This window comes from Micropterus salmoides, unplaced genomic scaffold (genome assembly GCF_014851395.1).
Source record: "Micropterus salmoides isolate LMB-PRFRI ecotype aquatic unplaced genomic scaffold, ASM1485139v1 Ms_hic_scaffold_3, whole genome shotgun sequence".
NCBI lineage: Eukaryota > Metazoa > Chordata > Actinopteri > Centrarchiformes > Centrarchidae > Micropterus > Micropterus salmoides.
The window spans coordinates 470,364-491,322 of record NW_024042261.1 but is presented as its reverse complement, the minus strand read 5'-3'; the positions used below and the strand labels follow the sequence as shown (position 1 = coordinate 491,322).

At 41.6% G+C, this 20,959-nt stretch overlaps 1 protein-coding gene across 3 annotated transcripts in view; it reads right to left on the bottom strand.

The window, feature by feature from the left end:
• Positions 1 to 173: 173 nt before the first annotated feature.
• Positions 174 to 20,959, bottom strand: part of bnc1 (basonuclin 1) — a 55,923-nt gene continuing 35,137 nt past the window's right edge. Inside the window, exons 1-5 of one of the 3 annotated variants that reach the window (XM_038693162.1) lie at positions 16,990 to 17,293; positions 8,471 to 8,573; positions 6,827 to 7,062; positions 3,375 to 5,464; positions 174 to 2,465 (exon numbers count right to left, since the gene is read on the bottom strand). In XM_038693162.1, coding sequence (XP_038549090.1) covers positions 1,670 to 2,465; positions 3,375 to 5,464; positions 6,827 to 7,062; positions 8,471 to 8,573; positions 16,990 to 17,004 — 3,240 coding nt within the window. In that variant the 5' untranslated portion in view covers positions 17,005 to 17,293 and the 3' untranslated portion in view covers positions 174 to 1,669. Of the gene's footprint in view, positions 2,466 to 3,374; positions 5,465 to 6,826; positions 7,063 to 8,470; positions 8,574 to 14,393; positions 14,421 to 16,989; positions 17,294 to 20,959 lie in introns of those variants that run through there. The other 2 variants (XM_038693163.1, XM_038693164.1) reach the window with 2 other exon arrangements.

Sequence of the window (20,959 nt, the reverse complement as noted above, 5' to 3'; positions counted from 1 at the left end):
GATACTGCTGCTGAGATGAACAAGGCAACTACAACACATGCATGTAAATCCTCCTCTTTATATCTTTTCCATTGTTTGTGTTGGTGTACTTTGTGTGTGTATATATATATATATATATATATCTCAAGGTCATGATTGCTCACTTTTTTTAATGGATAGAAAATTAAATGGAATGAGGCTTGCAAACATATGGCTTTTTATTTAATTGGAATGAATATTGTAACATTAATCAAAGGAAACATGAACACCTATAATCATGTCGGTTTTTGCTCCATTTTTTTAGCAAATCCAAACAACAAACATCTTAAATCTGGCCCATTGCATTTAAATACAGAATGGAAAAATGCAGAATAAACAGCAAAACTAGAACAGTGGTGAAATAATCAGACATGTACAACACAATGTTCTTGTTCATTCATTTATGAAAAAAGAAAAGAAAAACATATAATGTTAGTGGTGAAATTCTTCTACTTTATACATTATATTTTTTGGTTTCTTTCAGATAACAAATTACTCTATTCACAGAATATACAGCTCAATAAACATTTTGTTTACCAGTTATTTTTTAGGCTGCGCTCATGTGTGGGGCCATTATTATAAATTGCATTTTTTTTAAATTACTATAACTCAGTGTTTGACTCATTCACAGTACATGCTTCTAGTCTCCAGACACAGCATATGTTCCTGCTGTTTGTCCAGTCAGTCAAGCAACCACACAAACAATACAAGAGCAATGCCTTAATCAAGTCAAGTCCCATGAGCAGATTTCTTGACAAAAAACACCACCAAAATCAAGATATCTTTTCACCCAAATCAGTCAAAAGTTGTTTTTTGGGTGATTTTTATTTTATTTTACAACAGAGCCCAAGCCTAAATACTGCTGTTAATCACAAAGTGGATGAGAGAAGACTGGACGGGCCCTTTTAATACTGCACAACCCTCACAAAGTATGAAGGGGCTTCTATACACACCTGTGGACTGAAAAATCTTTGGTCAACATTAGCAGTATGCAACAACCAGAACAGTAAAGACATTTCACATAACACCACAAATTAACTTATTGGTCAAGCTCACAACACTATAGCTTTTCAACAAAGACTCTTTTTGATGGCAATTATCCAAATGAATGAAATGGCACATGTAGAGCTTACTTCACTACTGATTTTGAATACATTATGCACTGCTTCACAGAGAAGATGTGGACATAAATCACACAACAAAATCACCAGAAAAAAAACACTCACATGATACAGTTTCATGGCTCAACTCTCATTTGGACAACATGGAAAAATTCAGTTCATACAAATAAAAAAATGTCTAAAAAGGTCTAAACTGGGCTGTAAGACAAACCAATATGAAAGAATCAGTACTGCATTACAAAACAAAGACTGAGACTCATTAAGGTTGTAAACATATGCAGATGCATGCATGGCTGTATCTGTTTTTGTATTTCAGAAAAGGCCATTTGCTCCATAAGAAAGTTGCATTTGCAATAACAAATGAACTCCTGATTGTACTTTATTTTGTCTATTTTCCCAAAACATGACAAGATGATAGACTACAGTATGGAATTTTAAAAGTGCTAATTGGTGAGCCTTCTTTTGGTGCCCAAAAATGAACAACAACAAACAGACAATTAGAACAAAGGAAATCAGTCATGTTCAAATCCCTAGTCCTGGTCCATTGTGGCACCTGAGCTAACAGCTAGGTTTCTGTGAAGGTTTGGGTTCTGGCTGTGCCTGTTTCTGCTTCGCACAGAGGAGAAGGATATATCACAGCCAGGGACTTTACACTTGTGAAGCAGTCGCAGATGGACAGTTTTGTAATGGGCTCTGAATGTGCCCTTGTTGCTGTAGACCTTTTGGCAGACGTGGCAGGTTATCGGAGATCCACCTCCACCTCCCTGTTGTCCTCCCCCAATGGTCCTCTCTCCCCTAGGTTCCAACTCCTCACCCCCAGGCCTTCCTATGCCGATCCCATCGCAGCTTTCATCGCTGTCCTCCATGGGGAGTGCCTCCTCATCCTCTTCAATCTCTTCCCCTGCTTCACTACCGGCTCCATCTGAGTCCCAGGAAGATCGAGCACTGCTGTTGCCACGAGGTGGAGCAGAAGAGGAGGTGGTGCTCAGGTCCAGGATTGCCCCATCCTCCCCACTTCCACCACCTTCTCCTCCAACTTCTAATCCCTCCATCCCTCCTAAGGGAGATGCCTCGGCACTGTATGATGCAGCAGACACTTTACTCATGGGGAAGACCAGGCCCATGGGGTTGTGTCCTCGGAAGATGACCGAGGTCTGGCTAGTTGGGTCTCGATGGAGCAGATCTCTGTCCCGCTGGTCTTGGCAGTAGTCCAGGCCAACAGAGTCTCTATCTCTACAGTAGGATGAGGGTGAATAGAGGGTGTTGGCTGGGCTGAATGAGTCTTTGGTCAGCAGCTTGTGGTGCAGGTTCAAATTTGCACTGTGTCTGTAGAAAAACATATATCAGCATTAAAGTTCAATGAAATGTATTATACACACAGTGAATGTCTTTTGTGTTTTGTCTAATTTACTTTAACATACAACAAAAAGATACAATTTAATTGCCACACTCAACTCACTGAGGCCCTGTCCACCCTAAAATGCCAAAGCAATAGAACATTGCATGAACCTATCTGTTTGGACATGCTACTGAGGTTTAAGCTATCTTTTTTGCCATTTCTGCCACTTTTACTCTTTTTCCCACATTATTTATTGTTTGCAGAGCAAGTGTAAAGAGAAGAATATATTGTCAGAAGTGTCAAATCCAGCCACTCAATATGGGCTTCCCTTTAAACAATGTAAATCAGTATGTATGAGCTATAATGGGCAAGATATACTCCAAAACTGATGTGGATCGTAGTTGTGCTTGTAGTTTTGTTTATACCGCATTTTAGGCATAGGCCTATGCGTACTTGTTCACACATGTGCAGACAGATCATTTTCTCCACGTCTACAGTCTTAATATATTTTTGGCTGCATGCAGACAGCCCTGTCCTGAGCAGACATGGCCAGATGACAACATTTTTCGCAAGTATAATTTCAGCCAAAGGCACCATTAGTCTGCCGTTTCCATACTAACCAAACTTGAGCAGCTGATTCCAGATCTTTCTCCCTGCTAGCATGTCCACATGTTTTATTGGCACACGGTTGAGAAACAATGATCTGATCCTATATTACTGATGTCTGCTAAGTGGAACCCTGAGGAAGCTGCCAACTGCAAGAGCTGAACAGCACTGCCTTAGAGCTGGGATATAAACTACTGCATCTTCAGAAGCAACAGAATGTACAGGCTTACATCTGTCAGTAATCCTGAGAACTCGTGCTGGAACATTAACAAACTAAGACTGCCACTCACCTGTCTCGGCTCCTGCGAGAGGGGAAGGCAGCATTGCAGCCATCCACTGTACACATATGCATCTCCTTCAGGTGAACATTTTGGTAGTGCATCTTGACGCTGTATGGGTTCTTAAAGGTTTTACTGCAGATCTCACAGTAGTGTGGCAGGTCAGCGTCAGGGTCGAGGTGAGACAAACCTGAGTCACTGTAGTCGTCTACACAGCCATCAGTTTCCTCTCTCTCACGGTCTATGAGCTGGGGTGCGCTCCCGTTGGTCAGCCTGTGCTCACTGTCATCCCATCTGAGCTCTGAAATCTTGTCAGCTGCATGCAGGGAGCTTGCATGCTCCCTGCCCTCCCTTTCTTCATTGCCATTGGCTTCCTGACAGAGTAAGTTGTTGTCACAGTGATTCTCCATTAGTCTGTTTTCAAAGGGGGAGGATGCACAGGTGATGACCCCTGTTTCAGCTTGCATTGGCCCATCATCTTTGTCCTCTATTTCTGTCATTTCTCTATCTAAAGTTTGGTCCAACAGATGCTTGGCGGCCCCCCTTTCCTTCTGTTCGCCAATGTAAGCCCCTCCTGCCTCCTTCTCCTCTCCATCTTGTCTTGCGCACATATGCCCCTCTGCTCGACCACCATTACACACTTCTTTGTCCCTGCCTTGCAGAACAGCCTCTTCCTCAGAGCTGCTCTCCTTATCCATCTGCTCATCTCGCTCTACCGCCTCCTTTTCTATCTTTATTGGCATGCTTGACTTCCGAGACTTTTTCTTTGGTATAGGGTCTGTCATGTAGGGTTCAGGAGCTGTGATGGGTTTGACGGGTACAGAGGAAGACAACAGAGGAAGGGAGGGTAGTGTTCCTGGGGTGTTGGCAAGCTCTGCTGGGGTTACCAGGCTGCGGTAGAAAGGCAGGACTGGCTGTACTGTTTTTAAATTGGGGAAGAGGATGCCACTCTGGCCCATGCTGGGGAACGAGCTGCTGTGGAGTTTGGAGCCCGTGTCCACATGGCTCACCATGTAGCTGGACACTGACTTGTGGCTCTCTGCAGAGCAGACAGGAATGGAGGTTCCATATTCAGGCCTTTTCTCTCCTTGAGAGCCCTCATCAGCAGACAAGCTTCCCCGCAGGTCTTTGTCCCGGTTGTTACGGTTCATTGGCATGTGTAGCCGCGGGTTTGGGTTGGCACTGTGGCGATTGCGGCTGCGCAGCGAGCTGAACACCATGTTGCAGCCCTCTATGGTACACTTGTGCTTTATCTTCAGGTGTACTGCATTGTAGTGGATTTTCAATGTGCCTTTGTCATAGAATGTCTTCTCACAGGCGTTGCAAAATACGCGACCCTTCTTCAGGGAACCTCCTGACACCCCTCCACCGCCACTCCCGTTCCTGTCTAGGGAGCGCAGCTTGCCATCAGGTGACATCTGTGTTACATCAGAGCTCATGGAGGGTGTGCATGGAGTTGAGGGTCCATCCGAGTAGTTGTCACTAGTGGAGAAGTCCTCTGCCTCAATCTTTGTCGTGGTGGAGAGGCTATCCATTGGCTTGTCTCCACTTCGTTCTAGATCAGCAGTGAAAGAGACAGAGCTGGAACCTAGCAGGCTATTCTCTGGAAGGTGTGAAAGAGGGAGGAGGCTGTCCCTACCGACACCCTCCCGCCCTTGATCATCTCGCCTTTGATTCTGCTGCTCCAATGATCCACGGCATGGCTGCTGGTGTTGCTGGTGTTGCTGGTGCTGCTGCTGTAGTGCCCCTGTTGGTGAGCCCAGAAACGGTGCAGGAACAGAGCCTAACAGTTGGAATGGCAGCATGAAGGCCATGCTGTTGATAAAGTTCTCAAAGTGGTGCATGCTGTTACCACTCAGCTTATCAACTTTGGATGTAGAGAGGTTGGCAGCAGTGCGTGGGGTGTTGCGCTCAATGAAAGTGCGGATATCTGAGTTGGTGCGGGTACTAGGAACCAAAACTGCCTGACCCTCCTTGTCCTGCAGAGCCATCAGCTCCACTATGGACTTGGTCTCGCCAAAACGTAAGAACTGCTGCAGTGTGGCAATCTCCTCCTCGAACGTCATGATGGCCCACCGGTCCAGCACCTTTCCTGCTATATCCTGCAGACAGGGCAAGAAGAAAGGGAACAGCAACACAGTACAGGGAAGGGGAAAAGGCAAGGGTGTGAAACAGATTGAGAAGGAGAGGGAAAGTGAAAAAAAAAAAGAAAGGAGAGAGAGCAATTTCATCATTAGCATTATAAGTGTCTGTTGGGTTGCTCATACATATTCACAGAGTGGGATAGATGACACACCCTATAAAGCAGACTGGCAGGGTAGCTAAATAAAAGAATCTGATGGAGTGTTAATACGAGCGGGCAGCGCAGAATCCTGAGAACCCTCATTACACAGACACACAGTGTTTCATCTTGCAGGTAATTTCTCTTCATTTAAATCATGTGGATTTACATGCTCTGGATCAGCAGAAGCAGACAGAGAACACACACATATACTCACACGCACACACACCATGGTGAGAACATGCATACAAGTATACTAGCAGAAACATAAACTCATATACACACTCCCAAAGGCATGCAAAAATAAATAAGTAATACACACACACACACAGTAAGGGAGGGGTGATCAGAAGGCGGCTCACATTGATCAAGCAGGTCCTCTCTCCCTTAGCCCAGCAGTAATCACATGTGAATTTGGGCGTCTTTGAAAGTGAGGAGCAGCTTCATGCCGTAACCGTGATTAATATTTCATCACAGAGCATTCATTGGGCGCCTGTCGAGGATTCTGACTATACGTTCGCCATTAGATGAGCTAACATGAATTAAACGCAGCCCAACTTGAATACTTGATGATGTACTAATCGAAGTGAGAGCTTGCGCTGACATAGTGCCTGTAGTCTAGGCCTCAGCCAGCTTGGCCCCAGCTTGAGAGGAAATCTGAAGCAAAAAACAATATTTACAAATCCACCCTGCAAAGTTTGAAGACCTTCCCGAGCTGGTGGTACCTCAGCAACAAGCCGGCCGCATCAGCAGGATACCAAGAGAGTTCATGGCATTGGTCGCTACATCATATCCCTAATCTTTCTTGTCCCCAGCCATGCTTTCATGAGCCCATTTCTCCCTCCTCCTCCCTCGTCTTCCTCACAAATTCTTTCTGTCTCTCTGATCTCTGAGTTTTAGGTGTCCCAGCCTCTGAGCTGTTTTTAGAGTTTTTCCCCAAACTGAGAAGAATAACACTAAATACTGTTTTGAAATTGTTTTGATATTCATAAGAATAATTCAGTATTTTGGAAAATAGTTTGCTTTTCTTCCCAGTTTCAGATGTGAAGATTGATACCAATTTTTTTGTCTGTGTGTTAAGTACAGAGCTGGAGTCAGACTGTGTTAAGATAGCTTGGAATGAAAACTGGAGGCAGAAGGAAACAAAATAAAAGGAAAAAAAGAATTTCCCCCCACTGCTCACCTGGAGCACATATCCTCGTATGTAGTCCTGCAGTGTCCAGTCAAGTGCATTGAGGATCTGGATGACCTCTTCCTGCTTGAGGACAGAGAAAAGGCGGTCCAGGAGGATCTTGAGGCGGATGGGGATGGCTTGGGTGCCGTACAGCATCAGGCTGCAGATATCGAACACCACGTTGGAGTGCACAATCTCCACCTGGCTGCTCTGGTACATGTGGTGCACCTTCAGCTTACTCAGGGCTAGAATACACACATCAGATTTTACTGGATTAGATTTTATGAAACTACACTACACAACTCACACACACACACACACACACACACACACATACACAATTTATAAATGTAAGCAATAACATAATAATAACGACTAATAATACTCATTAAAAACATGGCTTTGATAGCTAGATGATTTATACAAAATATAAATAAAAATATTGGAATACTGTGTAAGCAATAAATAATGAGAATGTCATTTTAAAAAATAATATACAGTTTAGCTATTTGTATGCTATTTTTGATCCTCTGCCTTAGTTGCGAATCAGATCAGTGCATAACCACCTGACAGGCACATTCCATATCAATGGATAATGTTAACTGAGGAAATGCATGATTGCTTAATGCTTAATTTTCATGGCATTCAATTTTACTCTTTAGAGCTATACTCAATATAAAAAATTGTGTTCATAATTTGCAGATCATTTTGGAAACAAAATGAAGGTGATGATGCTTCATGCAGCACCTGCATTAAATTACTGGGAAAATGATACAAATGCTGACGACATTAGTGTAATTACTGTAAACAAACGTTAACTGTTGCTGAGAGGTTTAGTGAGATCTACACCCTATTTTACTTGCAGTCTCTCAGAGAATCAAAAGAGATTCTGTGACCATAAAAAAAAAATCACCTTTACAACACAAAGCAGCAATTTGTAAGGAAGATGTGGTCTCTGCTTTACACCACAGTTTGACACAATATTATTCCAAATGATGGTCTTCTTTGTTAATAGTAACTATGTTTGTACATTTTTATACAATAGGTAAGCTAGGTATCAATATTAATGTGACAGTGATTGAATAATGGTTATTATATTACCACAAAACAATGGCGGTAAATGGACTTTATTTTGCGGTACTCACAGTACTGGAAAATGCCACTTAAAGATTAAACAGTACCATCCAGCGGTGTCTGATGACACTGGACTTGATAAAATTAAAAAAGATTTGATTTAAAATTTTAATTACTTGTGACTTCAATTGGACCTCAACCTTTTGACAAAGAAATATTAAAAAGTATATAATGAAAAAAGTGTGTAGGAATCAATTCTTAATTCCTGATAGAACTGTTAATCAGTCTAACAGCACCCAGTCATTTTTTGATTTTGTGAACAGACCATCAGACCTCATCTGATCACATACAGATGTATACATTATACAGACCTACATACAAAGCATTCAGATCAGAAATGACAAATTCTCTCTCAGAAACCAGACTGGACAAAGGAAACCAGCTCTTTGCAAGACTAGATAATATTAGTGGTCTGTGAAAAGGTTTGAATTAATTTTAACATAATAAAGATTATTATTGAAAAGAGCCTCAGTTCAGTGTCTTCGCACTACCAGTAGAAACTTTGCAGTGAGCTCTTACCGTGTGCTACCCAGCCATGCTTGCAGTTTTCACACTGCCGCCTCTTCAGCTTCCCAGGCTTGAAGCTGTCACAGTTACAGTTCACCAAAGTGCAGCAGATAGCCTGATAACACAAAAAACATAGATTTTCTTTATTTTAATGAGAACACAAGAAAATGAATGCCTGTTATAACACACAGTACCACTGTATCTGATTATCAACCCAAATTTCCCCTATGTTTCTTGAATCAGTCCAAAACACATATGTTCAGTATTTCTTCTTCCAACACCTTCATGATGTAGCTGATGCTTATTTTTACTTAACTATTCAAACCCAGGACTCTTTCTTTATGGCTAACTAATTCATAAATTGAAAATATTGTAGCTGTCTTGTATCAGTTTGTTCACATTTGTCCAACATTTAGCCAGACATGTTGTAAACCTTGATATTTTGAGTAGAATCTAAGACGCTGGTGGAGCAGGCAAGTGTAAAAGGTTCCATTTTCCATCCACAGAGCACATTTCTAAAATCCAGACTCAAAGATGTTTTTATATTTTGTATTATTCCAAAAGTATAATATTTTCAAGTGGTCAGATTTTTATATATCCAGGAAAGCACCATTAAAGGCACTAATAGAAAATATGCCCTCTCATCTAATTGTCGAGGAAAAAGTGTGTGCGTGGCTGTATGTTACTTACACAGCTACATGAAAAATGTACAACAGTCAAGTTGCCCACGGAAACTGAAAGAAAAGGGCATGATTGCCTTAAGTGATTTTGCTTTCCCCTGTGTATCACAACTTGTCTGTTTTGCCTTGTGAGAGCAGAATTAGCACAGCTGTGTGTGTGTGTGTGTGTGTGTGTGTGTGTGTGTGTGTCAGTAGTTTTGCAGGGCAGTTCCTTTCTACAGTAAGGAAAGGTCTTGGATATACCTGGATCACCAAAACCATTTCAGTCAATCAATGCCTAAGGCAAACACGCACACAGGTCAGGGGACTCAGTCCATCAGCTCATCTGATAATGGGTTTTATCTTTTCAGGACAAACATGCAGAAAACTAGAGTAAGTGGACTGACACAGAGACTCAAAGTGAGGAGTTAATGGCAGTAATGAGTAAAGTTTCGAGGGTAGCTGCTGACTTGGCAGAGAAGACTCCAGTGCACTGATATACTAAAAATGACGCTGTTTCCCCTCTCCCTGCCTTGGACCCAAAGAAAAAAAAAATCATTTACACACCAGGAACTGAGGGAAAAGCATCTTCAGATTTATGATCAAAGCCAGTGTTGTTAGTGCTACATGCTGAAAACCTCAGAGTAGCTACGCTACACCACCTCTCTCCCTCTCCATCTATAATGCATGATCACTGGGGTTTTAGTATACATGAGCGGCATGCTTAGCTCCTCGCTGGAGCTCACTCCCTCTCTATGAGCAGAGAAAGAGGAAAAATGTGGGTGGGTGGATAGGGGTCGCCTCCTCCTTCTCATTTAGTCAGTCGCTTAGTTCTGCGCCCGGGGCTGGGCTTGTCCTTGAGATCTGGGATCACATAATTTCACCTTACAGTAACCCTTCATTATTAGGATGAATAAACTGACCCGAGATGAAGGCGACGGCAGCTACCTGGCCTTGAAAGACAGCGTGGTAGCTCCGGCCTTCAGTCCCATGACATCCATTTGCTTTGCTTTTCTCTCTGTCGCCCTCTCTGTCAGGTTTTATCTCTGGCTGGCTAGCTCAGCCTCCTCCGGACAGTGGTGAGGTGTAAAAACCCCTGTGCTCATCTCTCAGCAACATAATCCCATCATTACAGAGCACCAAGAACCAACACAGCCCAATTAGGCTAATCCCATCCCACTGTGGGTGCACACACACCCACCTCCTGCTGCTGCTCCCTCTAATATACATCTTAATCAGGTGCCCCTGCTCACTCACCAGCCTGTAACACACACACACATTCCAATGCACAGTGTGCTCTGGGTTGTTTATCTTAATTAGCGATTCATTTCATTAGTTCCTGAGAAGAAGAAGGAGAAAGAAAGGAGAAGGAGAACTATAGCAACTCAGGGCAGGTGACCCCCCTGCATATCTCTTTCTCTTTACTGTTCTCACAACAAAGCCACGGCTGTTCTTACGCATCAATGAAGCCGATGACAAGAAGACTAATTGCACAGAATGAAGCGGCCGGGTCGGTGGTTTTGAAGCCAAAGCTAACACAATGTCGCTTTCTTTATATCAGTGATGTACACCAGTGGAGCCACACATCAACCTCACCACCTCTACGCACACCTTGAACACATTACACATGCATCTAATTAGCATATAAGTAATACAAGTTGAATAAATGACACTTTTAGTTAGGGGTTCTTCAACTGAAACATGAACAAAATTTAAAAATTCTGTTTAAATTGCTCTATTATTAATCTGTGATTTTAGTCTACTTTTTTTACTATACCAAATTGTGTCACTTTTCCAGTGTGAACACCATACACACATTCAAACAAATTGGTATGTACTGTGGAACTGGGACACTCCAAGAGAGTCAGAGCACCTTTCATTAAGCCATAAAGACAAAATCTCCTCACTGCTGCTTGTAAAGTTTATTCCTGTGAGTGCACAGACGAGTGTATCAACAGTTTTATCAACTCAGAGCTTCTCTCATCTGTGAGCATTCTTTCCTGACCTTGGAAATAGTAATCTGACTTTGACTCTTAACTTAAGGTCCAATTATTAGCTTTTCCCAAAGCTTTCAACCCCATCTCAGAGTTATGAAATGGTAGGTCTTAGCGATGATGACTACACAACTGAGCAAACTTCACCTGTTGATGAAGACTTTGAAATGCGGTTGAAAGCCCTGGAATAAGCTAGTAAGTGGATTTAAGCAAAAATAGGATTTAAGAATTATACTATTTAAAATGTCTGGGAATGTCATAGAATAAAAATACATCTTATAAATGACAATTTCCGCTCATGATACTATGAATATATACTATCTCTATAGTTTCTATATGCATATGGATTTGTATGGCACTGGCAGGACTGCTTTTGCAAATCATCATTTTTTTCTTTAATGTAAAAGCTTATTCAGTCTCCATGTGTATATCTCAATTCTGCCACCACTCCTCTGTCCCTCAGTGTCTGTCTATATGTTGCAGTCAGAGGCATCTTGTTTGAGAGACTGTACACCAAGAGGTCAGGCTGTGTAGAATGGATAGATGGAGGCCATGAAGGAAGTTAAAGAGAAGAAGGTGAGGTTAAGAAAAGCGAAAAGAGTGAGGTGATGAGAAGGCAGGGACATCATAAAAACAGCGTCTGTATACCATGAAGACCCAGTCCTGAGTTATAACATACACTGATGTGCCGGCATGTGTGTATGAAACATCTTTCTTTCTTCACGCAATACACCGGTGATGCTTGTACTGGATTTAACTATGACAAAATTATTATAAATTCATACCCAGGTGTTTCCACGAAATGACTGAATTTGCTTTCTTAGTCCACTCTGTGCTACCAAACAATGCTGAAATGATATTAACAGCTTAAATAATTTGAATCCATGCAGTGACCTTCAGATATAGAATGCATAAAAACAGTAAGCATTATAAGACAGAAACAGGAAAAAACAACACCAAAAAAAACTTAGCTATGTTATGTCTGGTCAAAGTGGAACATCATCTTCATCCCACTGCTGGGTTACAGCCACAACATCCTTCACACACACACACACACACACACACACACACAAAAGAAATAAAATGAAATAGTCCTTTCTGGCTCTTAAAATAAAATCCTGCCATATGTCCGGAATGGCGTCGGTGCTTTAGAGACCCAGCAGAAATGAACAGCTGCTTGGACAGAGACAGTTCGGGCATGGACGGGGACTTGTTGGCCTAATGCAGTGGAAAACTAATCAATTAGCAGCAGCCAGGCACTAACTGACACTCAATGGGGAAACAAGCGGTGCTGATGCCAAAGAGTGAATAACAACAGGGATATCAGCAGCTCTGAGGCAGAGGGTGACTGACGGCCAAGTGAGAGTGGATCAGATTTTACCATCAGCCATTAATCAGTTAACAAGACAATTACGGCACAGGGGAAATAAAGGAAGTGGGAGTATTCCTGGTGGGAAATATAAATGATCACTGAATTCCATGGCACAGATTCACTGAAGGTTCAAATTAAACGATGAAAACAAGTCACATACATAATTTTGACACCTAATAGGAAGTTAAGATTGTGATTATTAATGTTATTATAATTATTATACTTATTATTAATTTTCTTCTTTTTAGAATTTTTGCAAACCACTATTACCTGCTTCCATAATGTCACTTTTCCCCATGTACGTGTTCATAAAATTACTAGATATGACTTTCAACTAATGCTACTTTTATAAATGGATAATAAGTTATAAACTACTGCTAATGGATTTATTAATGAATCAGTAATCATTTACTAATGCGTAATAGATCTATTATAAGACCTTAATAAGAAACATTTCCAGGTTGCACCAAATTTTTAGCTGGTGTTTATCCACCTCCCAACCTGGCAACCCAAAAGTTGTTGTGATTAATAGTTTATAATTGAAATAAATTATTTATTAAAATGATTATTTAACTATGAATATGGCAGTTTGTTACAATTTATAAACCCTTTATAAAGCGTGTTAGCTGCGTTAGTGCAGCCTGTTGACAAGTCAAACAGTTGTTCAATAAATCATTCATTCAGGTTAAAAATTTACTGGTTCCAGCTTCTCAAATGTGAGAACGTGCTGTTTTGTTATGTTCTATATTATTATAAAATAGCATTTATATAGATTTTGCAAACAAAAAAAATTCTATTTAAAAAATAGTGGGTTTTGGAAACATGTGATTAACTGTAAAAACAATCAACAGATTAATCAGTAATAATAATAAAAAAATACATAAAATGCAACGGCTTTTAAATTTGCTGGAAATATTTATAACATTCAATCCAACTAACTTAAAACACATGGAAAAGAGCCAAACTGACACTGAAATTAAATAGCTGCCAAATTCTAAGCAAAAAAAAAAAACTGCGGCACAGCGAAAAACAATTTTCACACACACACACACACTCTCACTCACACACATGCTGAGGAAATAAATATCTTATCCCAGTCAGAACACACAGAAAACACTCAGGAATTTAGTGGGAGGACAGTGTTCCTGGTACCACTCAGACATCCTGCTCAAAACGCAGACTCTTCACCAATAAAACCACCTGAGCACCAAAACTTGAAGCTACACTGACTACACTTGGCCCCACCACTGATCACTGCCTGCGTGTGTGTGCGCGCGTGTGTGCAAGAGAGTGTGTGCTTGTGCGCAGTACGAGCAAAGAATACAGTCTCATGAATAAATCACGTCTTGGACCAAGTTGTGTATGTGACAGCAAGGTAATAAAATGTTAATTGTTGACAAGTGTTAGTTAAAGTGAGGTTACGATACATGAGCTGCTCAGCAGGCAACGTGATCCTGCCCCAGCTTATGATTTAATGTCACTCCACTAAGAAAGAGGAAGCACTTTAACACTCACACACCAGATAAAAACCACTCACTTCTGGTATTCTCTGAGATTATTACATCAAGTTTTACATAAAATATTTAACGTTTTACCTCAACTGCAAAGCAATTCAGCCTGTGTTTCATTTAACAGCTTCCTTTAAAGTAAACTCCATGTGAGCAATAGCTTTTAAAATACACTTAAATAAAAAAAACAACATTTAACAACGCATTGGACCTGAGAAGGAGAAGACAAGCCTAGGAGAAGCCTGGGCGAGTGCAAGTAGAGACAGGCTGTGTTTGCGCCTATTAAGAGTCCATACAGCCCAAAGACACCGTGAAAAACTTATTATTTCATACTCATCCAGCAGTCAATCACAAGAAAGCACACACACATAAAACACACTACAAAAAGTAGGAAGTCATTACCTGAATATCCATGAGAAAATGGTTGGCTTCTTTAAGGAAAAGAAAATCTTAAAAGACAATGAGCTTGTGTGGGGTGGGGGTATGTGGCTCCCTGTTAGGAACTCGGAGGGAGTGTTTGGCTCAGAGAGGGAGAAAATGAGGGGGACATGTTAGTACACCGAGTCTGAGAGAGTTTGGCTCCCAGCTACGCTCTGATTAATATCAGATCTCCCTCTCTCCTCGCCTGCCTCTTGACAATCTTGTCACATCTGGCTGACAAATCCTCACAAGCCTTTTGGTGGCGGACGCAGATGCAAGGGTTGGCTGCAGTGTGTGTGTGTGGAGTTTGGGGGTGTGAACGAGTTAGGCAGGGGCCAGGAGGGACGCACCACAGCTCGAGGATACGCTGAAGGGGGTAAAAGGCTAGAGAAGATTCCCCCCCCAGCCCCCCCCCCCCACACACACACACACACACACACACACACACACACTCACTCACTCATGGATGGACCTGATCATGAACCTAATGAAGCTGACGAGGTTGGCAGGCTACAGTTGCCACTGCTGACACACACGCACACACATAAACACACACACACAAAGTGAAGTGCAACCCTGTAAAGACAAGTAGGGGCCCTATGAGTGTGTGTGTGTGTGTGTGTGTGTGTGTGTTGTGCGTTGTGCCCTGGGGCCCTGCAGCACTAAAGGAGAACAGAGAAACACCAAAAAATGGATGTAGAAAGAGGAAACAAAAGATGGTTAGAGTGATATAGCAGCAGGAATAAAGAGATAGAACATGAGTGTATTAAAGGAAAGCCACAGAGCAGCATTCAACTCACATTTCTCTTTCACGCGCATACACACAAAAACTACATCTAAATCATTTTCATGGATTGCTGGAGTGATGGCCTCTCTCTCATCAGAAAATAAAAAAGGCAACCTGTTAGAGGAACACAATGTGAGGAAGAAAAACACACTTTACATGCCAAAATTATGGCAGAGCATGATTAAAATTCAATAAATACATGTTAAAGGTTCTGATTGTTTTATGATCAAGTTTTTTATTCTTTTGATATTTGTAAAATAATAGCTTATACAAAACTGAATTATCTCTGCTCTGAAATATTTAAGGTTCTATTTAACTTGTTTGACAGTGTGGCTATTGGCGGCTATTAATCTATTTTACATACCTTAAACTACTGATTTTATATATATATATATATATATATATATATATATAATGTATCAATGCAAATAACATTACAAAGTCTGGAAAAATAAGTGATTCTCAGATTTATAATTATTAATAACAAATTGTGGTAAAACAATGAATCAATACAAAAGTGAGTAACTAACCCTTTTTCAATGAACTGAAACATTAATAATTGACAATCATTTTTTTCACCTGGTCAGTATCTGTTCCACATGGGTTTCATTCATTAAATCTAATTTCTTCACTCTAGTCTTTTTGGATGCTCCTCTCTGTTGTAACAAGCGGTAATCTAACCGGGAATAAACCACAACTGTTTAGCACTGTTTACACACACACACACACACACACACACACACAATTAGAGAACAGTCTGGTCTACCACCACACAGACAGCTCAGCTAATTGTTACATTATGGCTGCAACAAAACATTAATCTGCTCTTAAATTACATTCCAATAGGCTGTGGCCAGTGGCCAGGAGGCTACAGGAGGCCAGGCTGCCATGTTTCCCAAACTACAGACGGGTGGATGGAAAACAGGTCCAGGTAAGTACTGGAGGCTGGTTCTTTTTTTTATTAATTAGTGTTCAGGATAAAATATAATACGACACGATAAAACAGCTAAATATAAAGTTCATAGAATTGAATGAATCAAAAGAAGAGGATCAAATACTACTGACCGGGAAGCCTGACTTGTCTGTGGTTAAGTTACTGTTATTGTTTACTGGGAGTTGCCTCTGGCTCCTCGGAAGGCATGTAAGGACACTTTCCGTCCACACTGACTGGGGCAAAGACACTCTCATTACGCTTTTTCCATCAATCACAGAAGGATTTCAAGTGTTTGAGAGCGACTCAAAGTTACAGAAATGTCAGCCTCTAAAAACTTTCCCAAAAACTGGCTCTAAATAACGGTCAGATTTTTTCCACCTATTCTTTGTTTGATAGTTTCTAATTTAGATTAAAAAATTGCCAATTTGAGACTGTTTTTATTTAGACAAAGTTCTTGTAGAAGTAAGTTATCAAAAAAGTATCACTTTTGTGTAGTTCTGAAACTCTGATAAATAACCTGGGTTTTTGGGCTAGAATCAAACAGCTCTAACGATACCCAGATTAATAGATCACTATTTGACAACTTGTAAAAATGTAGATAAATACAACATGAATCTGGAATCACAGCAAAACTAAACTCTATATCAATGTTTCTATTGATGTCTTGTCACACATAAAGTAGCATATGCAAATCTATATTTCTCCTAATCTGTGCACCTCAAAATAAAAGTCTGTGCTACCCCTGTCTGTCACTCAGATCTACATAAACTCAATATATCCTGATTATGTGTGCAGGCGGTGTGTGTAAGAAGAACCAGAGCAGACAGAGAATAGCAGTGAAAAGCCGTCTCTCTTACCTCAGCCATTGTCATTTAGTCTGATGTTTCCAAGGATACCGTAGAGTTTGCCATTCCACGCGAGTCCCACAAAACAACTGGCTCCAACTCTCCTGTCCGCACAAGCACTAATGCAAAAGAGCCATCACACCCAGCAGCATCTCCTTCAACAATACAGACACACATGTACTTCTCTGTCTCCTCACACACACACACCGAGCCACCAACACTCACTCCACAAAAAAGAGAAGAAGTAGTCGCCGTGCTTTTACTCTCACTGCACAGATGCGCACACACACACACGCCTCCTCTGCTTTCTCTCCTCTAATGTTGCCGTGGACTGGCTCTAAACTACTCAAGATGTTCAGTGTGTGTGTGTGTGTGTGTGTGTGTGTGTGTGTGTGTGTGTGTGTGTGTGTGTGTGTGTGTGTGTTGAAACTGGGCACAGGGGATTGGAATGAGATCCTCCCACTCGGCATTCTCACCTCAGGAGCTGCCTGCTCCCTCCCTAGCCTACACACACACACACACACACACACACACACCACAGACACACACACATGCGCGCGTGCACACAGAGGTGTGCATACTCTTTCACGCATGCAGACACACACACACACACGCGCGCGCGTGCACACAGAGGTGTGCATACTCTTTCACGCATGCAGACACACACACACACACACACACACACACACACGTTCACCCCCTCAGAGTCACAGGGCAGTCCCCTCACAGCTGGCTGGAAGAGGGCATGACACTCATCTTTCACAGAGATTTGATCAAAAGGAATCACAAAGGCTGGAGGCTCACCTAATGCAGTCAGGGGAGGCTCTCCCTCTTTCCCCCTCTCTCTCTCTGTTTGAGTAATGCCCTAAATCAGCGCTGCCCCTCTTGGTGCACACAGCCCAGTGTGTGTGTCTGGATTCACCTTAACACAGCCCTGCGAACAGCCTCCATAACAAGTTATGCCTTGTGCCATCAGGAATGTGTCAGTGTCTGTGTTGAGTTTTTCTCAGGAGGAGGGGGACTTCACACATGACAAAAACTAAATCTGTGTTATCTTTAGGAATACGTGTACCTAGGGTTGGATGTCAAACCTCAACAATTTTTTGGTCAGAACAAAATGTGCCTAAAGCACTGGATAGTGAAAACTATTGAAAGTTTTTGTAATAGTGTTTACTTCTTTTAATAGATAGTTTCAGATTTAAAATTTTGCCATTTTTGGACTCTTATTGAGCGGAAGTTTTTCTGCAACTAACAGTATTTTAGGAACTTGGATAGCATTTGAAAATATTTCTCTTTGTAGGAGGAAATATTTATATTTCTCAAAATATGGTGTCAAATGTATCATATTCAAAATTCAGGTATCGTACTGTTACTTGTACAGAAAAAAAAATAGAAAAGCCCAGCCCTTGTGTAAAAGCTAAATACATGTGGCAGGACAAATTACAGTACCCCCAGTGACAAATGAGGCATGTGTTGGCTACACATAAATCTACAGTGCGAGTAGAAAATACATTCTGCCTCCTATTAAATCTATATTAAAATACAAAGGGAGCCATGCCATGCTGGGATTAATTCCCATGAACGATAGACATTGGCTGACATGAGGCATTCATTCTTGTTTGACTTTTCAGGCACTTCCGTATTATTAAGCACCAACTCCACCAAATATTCAATGGTGGAAATATGGGGGAATGCACGGGAACATTCAACATTGTGAATAACAAATCTGTGTTGAAATCTTAGAAATCCTGCTTTCTGTCGGGGCTGAGCTCCTACACAAACACACAGATGAAGCAAAGTCAGCGAACAGCAGAGAAGCTGCGGTGGAAGAGTGATGAAGTGAAGATAACTCCAAGATTACCTCGAGCTGACGAGAACTACGCTTGTTACTGTTAGTAAGAAACCAGTACTTCATCAATACACCTGTTTAACAGCCTTAAACATGTGTAGTGTATACATAAAAAAAAGAACCAACAAAAGTACTGATAAAGAGCTACAAATATACAATCTTCTGTGGGTCCCGGGGACTCACTACATTGAACTGGAAGTGTGGTTCCCCCAGAAAAATGTGTCTGCTCTGCAGAAGATTTTCAATTTCCCCCTGATATGAAGTCAATTGTTGTTTGAAATCCAGCTGATGATGGTGCTGTCTGTCGTGAATTGTCTGTCGTGAGTGTACAGCGTGAACAGGAGGAGGCTGAGCACACATCCCTGGGGGGCTCCGGTGTAGAGCACTGGAGTGGAGGAGGTGTGTCCACCAATCCGAACTGTCCCAACTGTTCACAGCGTTTTTGGCTGAGTTAAGAGTGAAATATCCCACCCTCATTCACTCCAGTAAGTGGTGTCACTACTGCCTGATGACGCCACCAACTAATTGATAATTAAATTTGTTGCCAACTTACTAATGTTTTGTCTACAATGTCAATTATTCAAAATTTACTTCAACCATTAATTGAATGAAATAGTACATGCATCAATTAAACAACTAATCATTTCAGCTCTAAATCTAAGTTTTTCAAAGTTCAAAAGTGGTAACTGGCAACAAGTCCTCATTCCCAAACAACAAAATAGTTTGAGTCAATCAATGTACGAGCATTAGCAGGTACCAGTCCAGCGTCAGGCGTACATGACCTTAAGTATGTTACATAAATCACGCAACTTAAGCCACATGACACTTAACACGTGGTAAATGTTGTGAAATGGCCATAGTTTGGAAAGGTTGAGGCAACAAAACTACTTGGTTAGGTTTAGATTGTGGTCTGGGTTCAAATAAGTATTATTTAAGTCACTTAACTCTCGTGACACATTCATCCACCCTCACCACCTCCTTACACAGACTCTTTATTTAGATATATTACTAGAATCCACTGACTTCTTCATTTACCATGAAGGGAGGGAGGTCGCGGCCTAACAAGAAAAGTAAATGTGGATCGTAACAAGCTGTTGTCCAATCGACATATACATACGTTTTTCTGGTGAGGAAAGGCTGTAACTGCAAAATGACAAAAACACATTAGAGAAGAGCTTTTAAAGTGTTGACAGTACTGAGATGTTGATGGGGTGAAAAGGGTCTGCCACTCACACAAATATGTGCCTACTCAATTTATGGAGAGATCATTTGGGGCTGCTGTGGCTCAGGAGGAAGAGCAGGTTGCCTGTTAAGCGGAAGGTTGGCAGTTCAATCTCCGGCAAGATACTGAATCCCCGAATTGCCCCTGGTGGCTGTTCCAGTGTGTGAATGTTGGTTTCTGTTTGAGCACTTCAGCTCAGTGAATGAATGTGTTTGGTGAATGCGATGTAGCGTTAAAGCGCTTTGAGTAGTCGCAAAGAAAGGCACTATACAAATACGGAGCATTTACATATTTAGGATAGCTGAGTTGCTCCTTCAAGATTCATCACAGAAGGCTGATGGTTTTCACCCTTGGTCCTTCATTCTTACTTTTCTGCTTCTGTGTCTTTTTCCTTCTTACCCCTCTGTGGCAGAGGGAAAGCTCTGATGATTTTAGCCATTAGAGGCATCTGCTAATCCACAAATTACACAGCAAGTTTAGACAGGTACACCTGGTCTGCTCTACTTCTGGCAGCTTAAGGGGAGGGATGGAGGGAGCAGGGGGATGCCACCAGGTTGAGACACACTGTAAATGTTCATTAAAGAGAAAGTGCAAAACAGACTTTCCTTCTTTTTTCCTTTATTTAATTTATGAATTTATCTGGAGTGTATCAATGGAGCACTCTGCTTTTCCCAGCATTTCACTGCACAACATTTATCATCTTCTTGTATAATCAAATTTTTCTACTTTTACACAAGCACTGGGCGGTTCAGTGCCTTGCTCAAAGGTAACTCAACTGAAGTGCTGCAGGGAGGGAAGAGTATTACTCACCCGCTTTCCCCACCCACATTCTCCCAGCGAAGAACTCAACGTGAAAACCCTCCAATCACAACCCAGCTCTTGAACCTCTAGGCTAACAACACTCCCTGACT